We start from the raw sequence: 7,882 nt of genomic DNA, 5'->3' as shown, positions 1-7,882 counted from the left end.
TTTTCCTAAGCTTTTCTGAACATTTAGTAAAATAAAAATAAATTGCGAGAGTATACAATGTTCGGTTGCACCCGAATTTAGCCTTTCCTTACTTGTTTTAAAGTAAATTATCCGGGATGAACCATTTTCATTAGCTTTTCTGAACATTTAGAAAAATGTACTCCTTTATCTTGGTTATAGCGATTTTAGACAGGAGCTAATTGATCAATTAACCGGCCTCTGCTCGATTAAAACGCTTATTAAGATCGATTTACCATACAAAATATGCGATGGGCTAAATTTTTTGTTATAAAAAAAGGTAGGATAGATGTCGATGCTAAAAAATATTTAATTACCTGCTGAAACCTACCAACTTCTTATGAAAAGCAAAAACAAAAATTTATAACAACTGATCAGTTATCGGCTACTCGATAAAGTAGGCAGTATAAAAGGCAAAAAATGGTTTCTCAATAACAATTTTAATTGAATAATTAATTTGGATGTCTAAAAACGCTATTAGGTTTCCTGTCTTAATTTATTTTTGTGCCATGTTGCTTACCAAACTTTGAAAGCTCGCATTGAAAGCTTTCATAATCATTTTGCGTGTTTTCACGCTCCAAATTGGTAAAATATTTTTGAATTTAGAGTATATTTTATTAATATCGTATTGGTTCCTAACTTTCATTCGAGCATTTTCTTGTTATATGAATTAGTACCCCTTAATTTTCTTAGCATTATCTCACTTAATTTCTCCACTTACCTAACAATATAATCGAGGTGAAAATCAAATGCAATCCGCATGTCACGTTGGCGTCGTTAATTTCGAAATGCGTTAATCAAAAAAAAGTAAACGCAAATGCAGTTGCACACCAGCGATTAACCCAGAAATCGTCTTTCGAAAGCGACCACCAAATGAAACGGCTCTGCTAACTAGGTTTCGTAGTGACAGCCCGTACACTTATTACAGTACATTTGTATGAGCGTCATTGTCATTACGGCACTCGCATTATGTCACACTGTCGATAATAAATATCGCAAAGCTTGCTGAGAGCTTGTAGAGCGTGGGAGTGCGCTGGAAAAGTGGCATTAGCTCTTGCAGTCACAAACCCGTAATTAAGCATGTATTTATTTACCCATGAGAAAAAAATATTTAATTGTTAGTGCTGCTACCATTTCCTATTGCATTATCTCCATGTGTTGAAGATAAATATTTAATATTTCGCAATGTGACGCTTGTAATAAATTAAAAATACAATTTCTCATATTTTTTTCGCGAAGCAATGACCAATGAGGCGTAAATATTTTTTCAACAGTTAAGCGCATTACTTTGAACTGCATTAAAGTAGTTCACTTGGAATGTGTGCAATAACTCATTGTTTTCCTTTGAAATTTTTTTTTTATAAATTAAAGGACTGATGTGCTTTCGGTAAAAATCGTATTTTATATAAAAAAGTCATTATTTTTTTACAATTTAAATATAATATTTTTAATGAGTGTTTTCCAGGAAACACTTACACCAGAGCAGATTAAAACAGCCGTTAGTAGCTTCAATTTCAGTCTAATAAAAAGTTGAAAATATTACAACATTCATACTCAATTTTTTTTCCGGGAAACAAATACAAATAATTTCATTTCTATTAAGGCAGTTTCATTTTCTTAATAAAAATGTTTAAATAATTCTCTTCTGAGGTATGGAGGTTTCATGTTAACATAGGTTTGCCATAATTGTACGATTTCGGGGGCGAATTATCTTCCACATTTGATTTTGTAACAAACCCACAAATTCGGTTTAAATTTTTAATACAAAAACGCGAGGAAAATCTTTTCGAATATGTTGGAATTAAAAAAAATATTGACAACTTACAGACCGCTCCGGCTTCGCACGGGTTTAAACAAACATTTCAAAAGTTATAAGTTTTTACACACTTATACACACTCTCCCATACATGTGTATGTAGGTTTATTTTAAAAAGTAAAATGAGGATAATTCGAACATGAAATTATATTATATTTGCTATGAGCTAAAACTTTATTACGACCTCTAGTCTTTGGTGTCCGTTGTCTTTATCTCTGAATATGAGGGCGTTGGGAACGCTCAGAGTTCGACGCCCTAGTGCGAGCTTGTATATTTCTAATATTTTGTTCTTCAAGCCGCTGCACACGCTCCGTACTTGACACTCAAGTGCGAACTTGGGAGGTTTTGAAATTTTGTTCAACGAGCAGCTGTGAGCGCTCATTCCTCAACTCTCTGGCACGCGATTGCGATGCGAAGAGAATGACTTCCAAGACGTTATTCAATTTCAGAATATGATTCTCCATCACGGAGTCTTTTTGATACCCTCACCTGGGAACTATTTCCAGAAAGTTATGATTCTAGCAATAAATATAGCCTATGTTACTCGGGGTGAATATAGCTTTCCAATGGTGAAAAATTTTTGAAATCACACATTAGTTTTTGAGTTTATTCAATACAAACATTCATACAAATATTTCCCCTTTATAATAGTAGTATAGATAATATCCAAATAACATTTTCTCTGACTAAACTCATCAGATTTTATGTTTATCTGTAGTAAATACTGCCCTTGTTCTCATAGCTCTGTTTAGTTCCATATATGTATATACGTGGAGCCTTGGTATATTAACGGTTATGTCAAACATTGAAGGCAAATGTTCGAAAAATTCAAGGTTATTTGGTCTAAGAGTTAATATGGGATTAGAAAACCACTCTCAAGTAATTAAGTCAGTTAGGAGACAGGAGAAATATTAATAATTATAAATGGTATCTTTAGTCTGAAAATATTTTGAAAGAAAAGTATTGGACAACATCACTCTCTTGAATCTAAAGTGACCAACATTTTGTAATCTATATCGTATATATATATAGAAGACACAGATTGTACCTAAGTTATAATTTTATCAAAGTTAAGTTCAATTTGAAGACTTTTTCCAAAAATAGTTAATTCATAGCTTCATTAATGAAATTTTCAGCCCTACAGCCCTATTCTGTGCACTTTACAAATTCAACAAATTTCTAATTTGTAAAAAATTTAAATTTATCAAGCATTTCGTATTCTGTGTCTAAAATAAAAAGGTTTTTTTCTTTATAAGTTGTCAAGAAGTAAAATGCTCTTGACAAATAAAATATCTAGTTGTGGATGGGTGTGAAAGTGAATTTGTTGCAATGGAGATATTTTACTTTTGTCGTTATTTCTATACAAAGAGGAAAAATATGAACATGTTGATTGTTCGCGGTATTGATCCGTTTTTATATTAAGAAGTTTATTTTACCCTTTTTTATATAAAAAAATTAAGATAATGAGGGTAACTTTGAGGACATTGTTTTCTCTATATTACATACGATTACAGCTTAGCATATTTTTGCCAATAATGAATTTCGTAGTCACCAAAAAACTGAAGCTAAACATAACTACCAACTAAATCAAAATTGCATTCCAAATAGTTTTAAACATATTATAAAGGACATATGTACATATGTATATGTATTGTATTATATAGTATTCTATGGCTTTGCGGGGGAGCAAAAGATTAGGGGGGATATGGGATGGAAAAGAGAATAGCCTCTGCCATCCGATTATCAATTAACCTCATTTACGCGTGACACTCCCTGGTTTGGTTAGTGAGGCTAACGAGGCTCTGGCGACCGAGTAAAGGCGGTATAACCTTATCATCCATGTAGAGTAAATGGGGTTGTAAAACCAAACCAAATACTTTGCATCAGGTCCGGGACGCTTCAGTCGATATCTCGACATCAGAACCGGATAGATAGGCTGATAACCGGTCAATCGTAAACCAAACTTATTAATGAAGCTACTTTGAAGAAGGCTCGGTTAAAACAAACACTCATACAAATAACGACTTTATGCATGAAAAATAGGGCCAGATTCGGAGCATGGAATATTTGCGCACTCTCAGAAACTTCACGTCTAGACCAAGAGCAAATGATTTATTCTGAAATTGAAGTTAAATTACCAACTATTTTGCAACAAAAATTGAAATGCATGTGAAAACGTACTTTATAGAATGATTCAAATAAATTTTTCAATTCAATTCAATATAATTGGACAGAAATCAGCTGTTTCTGTTTATATTATTTTGTTTCCCACACGTGTGGGGAAAAGCTATGCGTACTCAAGCTTTTTATTTTATCAAAATTGTCACAGAATACCAAAAAATTTCTTACTTGATAAGAATTTGAAAAAAATTTCATTTTTTTTGTTATTTTGTCAAGTGCACAGAATAGGACTGTTTATATGATTGCTTCTTACTTTTTACTTCACCACACCCACAGTGCTGCTTTTATTCCATTTGTTCTTAAAATTCTTATTTTACTTTTAAATTTTTGCTGTGCCTTAGCTTAAATTTTAATTACATAAAATGTCTGTGGCTTACACTTTTTAATATAGACTGTGTGTGGCAAGCACATTTCAGCACAATAATCATTGGACTTATCAAGCGCCGCAGGCTGATGAGTTTTTCATCTCGTAATTGTTGCCAACGACTGCTACATATATATATATATATAATTTTAGGTGTATGTACTTCAATATATATACAAACATAAGTATGTTTGTTTGTGGCGATTAAATAAAATGCCAAAACGAAACTCACTTCAATTCATCAATGCGACAATGCGCCGTTATTATGTGCAGTTGTTGCATGGAATTTAATTTTGTCTTTTGTCAAATGGACTTTTGTCGGACTTAAATGGAAAGTTTCACTCGTACTTTTCATCATTGTGATTGGAATTGGCACTATTGCTATGCGCGGCTAATGACACTGTACTCACTTGTGTGTGTGTGTCGCAGTTCAGCCTTTGTGTTTGCGCCTTTGTTGGGCAATTGTGTGCAAACATATCCATTGACATGTGCATTTATGTACTTAGTCTCTAACATTGGCGATTTCTTTTTGTAATTGATGAAATTCGTTATTTGTTCGACTTAAAATCATGTGCAATGAAATGAAAAAGAAAATTTGCAACTCACTTGTGAAGGTGTATTGCGCAAATAAGTTTTGGCGAATTTCGGAATTGGCAACTAATTAAATTCAAAATTAGTTGTATTTTTAGTAACCTTTGCAATTAAAAAGCTGCAATAGGCTAGTTTTGCAAGGTGTTGAGAAAGCTGTTTAGGCTTTCATAGTATTGACTTTTTATAAAGCTATTTTTGACTTGGTTATGTAAGTCGTTGTTTGGAAACAAAATCTTAAAAAATGCGAATATTTAATTTACTGATTATTTACTACTTTGGGCTTCTTGTCTTATTTTGTTTGTATAATATCGCGAGTTTTTCTACTAAAAATAAATAGTCGCTATATAATTTTTTCTCATAGTCCTATAATGCGAAAAGATCGCAAAAAAAATGAAAAGATTTTTTTCCTCATTTTTTATTGAAAACACTCTCCACCGTTCTGTTAGATTTAATAAAACTGAAGTTCTAGACTATTTGCTAACGATTATATAGTACATACTAACAAATTAACTACAAAAAATAATAGCTGAGCTTGTGTACGGTAGAAATTAATTGACGATAATGGGAACCGGTTTACTTCAAGCTATTTTCTATTGTATTGCATTTCTTTACAATTGTCTTCTAAGTGGTCTCTAACAGATTGTATTAGTTAATATAATTATATGTACAGTAATTCCCGCTTAAGTACACCCTTTTAACATACTAGACTTTTGAGATACTTAAGCGGGAAGGACACTTAAAGGGGGTGGGGGTGGCGGTCTGTGTGTTAGTATTGTTTGGGTTGTCAGTCAGGGTAGGAGTCTGGGTTTTCACTTTCGAAAAATCGAATTTTTTTGTTTTATCTTATTGTTTAACATTTCAAGAATATGTCCTCAAAATTTTAATCCGATCAAAGCAATATTCATGAAGTTATTGTTTAATTAGTCTCGGGGCCTTTAACGCTCTAACTCTAACAGCTACGGATTTAATCGCGTTTTTCTCGAAACTACTTTCTTGAAGTCCGTGTTCACTGCCATTTGAAAACTACTCGACCGTTTCATTTCAAACTTGGTACACATTTTCTTCACATAAAATACCTCCCCCCTACGTTTAGTAAATTTTTTTTTAACATTAAGGGTGTTTCCCACCCTGAAAATGGCGGAAATTTTAGTCGAAAATAACGGTTCACACTTTAGATGGTCGCCAAAAATTTAAAAAAAAAATAATCAGAGAACGTTGGGGGCAAGATTTGTTTAAAATTTAACTAAATTTTTATGGTTTTTCATTTTCGGATAATTTCCGGCCGAGTTACAGTGAACACCGCAAATTGTTTTTGTTTTTTTTTCAAGACGTCCTAAGGGAAGCTCTGTCACGGGCTAAAGGTTTAATATTTTTGCATGAAAAATTTACAGAACATAGTCAAAACTATGCTCAATAATGTATAGAAGGTTTGAATAAAATTGCTTAATCGATATTTGAGATAAAAAATCACAAAAATTGCGCTGAAACCCAGACCTCTCCTTTAAGCGGGGAATCACTGTAATTAATATTGTATTTTCTTTTAATAATTTTAAACTAGGAGGAGCTTTATAGGGAACGTCATTTTATTAATATAACTCCCAATTTGACCCATATATTTGACATAAAGACCACTATAATAAAGTCATTATATATAGTATATGAGAACTGAGGTAATTTCTGAACGAATTTCACTCATATTCTTCACCAAGGCAATTTATATATATACGTTCACTTAATTTTGCTAAGGTAGCTCACAAATTACCCGATTTGCTTTAAGAGCAAACCAAAAGTTTAAAATTCCCTATTATAGGTATGCGGGAGCTAGAAGAGAGCTGAGAGATTAACCGAAATTACGTGCCTTTATTCGGTATCTGGTATCTTGAAAAGAGATGGTACAATTTCGGCCATTTTAGAACTCCAATGCAATAAAATTAGATGAAATTTAAAATTGTGTTATATGGAAAGTAGGCGTGGTTATTAACATTTTTCAAACTTCAGCGTTCATTTACGACATTTTTTAAAAGTTGAACTTAGTTGTTCCTAATTAATTACAAATTATTTATTTTTAAAATATTTTTTTTTTTTAATTTCAATATTGCATTTATTATTATTTTTATTTTGATTGCTTCCCCTCACTGCACTTCCTCAGAACATCTCTTTGGTGCATGGAAGAACCGCTCAGGTAAAAGAAAACTGCTGCTAATCACAGATATTCTAACAGTATCATTTGTGCAAGGCAGATCTATTTCCGATGATGATTGCTGCGCACTGTAGACACCTGATGGGTCGTCCTCTTCATTCACGAACGTTTTTACTAAATGGTCTAACACAGCTTTTTGGAATGCTTGCACACCTGGTGTGTTCGGTATAATGCTCTCATTTTTTGCTGGCTTAACATCAGCGATTCCTATCGAATCCTTGTCATCTGCCACGGGGTGTGCAAAGGCTGTGAACTAAAATGGAATTTTTATATTTTTTTATTTTATATTTCTCTAATTCTAAACACACTAACCTGAATTGTGAGTAGCACAGCTAATAATAAAAATAATTTCACGCTCATTTTGTGATCAAAACACTTCTTAACGCTTATGCGACGCAATAGAACTAAAATCATTGACTAGTTGCCAGCAATTATATAGCTAGCATCTTACTACAAAAATAACAAAAAATGCATTTAAGTGCATTGATTATTGCTGTAGTTATCACTTACGTTAGAAGTGCACTAGTGATAATCGCAACCGATTCATTTTAATCTGATCTAAGCTCCAAAACAATTCATCTTAAATGTATATATTTATACTTTCTGAGAATCGCTTAGCATGTGCTGTTGTAATTGTAATCATAGTGGGGCAGCACAAGCTTGTATTCGAAGAAAACTATTTATATACATGCATCACAAGTATCAACTCTGA

General features: G+C 32.6%; 1 protein-coding gene across 1 annotated transcript; it reads right to left on the bottom strand.

Moving 5' to 3' along the window:
- Nucleotides 1-6,681: 6,681 nt before the first annotated feature.
- On the bottom strand, nucleotides 6,682-7,636 carry LOC128920198 (uncharacterized). Its single transcript, XM_054226905.1, has 2 exons — nucleotides 7,483-7,636; nucleotides 6,682-7,423 (listed from the first exon to the last, which is right to left on the bottom strand). The coding sequence occupies exons 1-2, from the start codon at nucleotides 7,582-7,584 to the stop codon at nucleotides 7,103-7,105; spliced, it is 423 nt and encodes a 140-aa protein (XP_054082880.1). The 5' UTR covers nucleotides 7,585-7,636; the 3' UTR covers nucleotides 6,682-7,102.
- Nucleotides 7,637-7,882: the final 246 nt, after the last annotated feature.

Source organism: Zeugodacus cucurbitae, chromosome 3, assembly GCF_028554725.1.
Source record: "Zeugodacus cucurbitae isolate PBARC_wt_2022May chromosome 3, idZeuCucr1.2, whole genome shotgun sequence".
Lineage (NCBI taxonomy): Eukaryota > Metazoa > Arthropoda > Insecta > Diptera > Tephritidae > Zeugodacus > Zeugodacus cucurbitae.
This window is presented reverse-complemented; position numbering and strand designations above follow the sequence as displayed.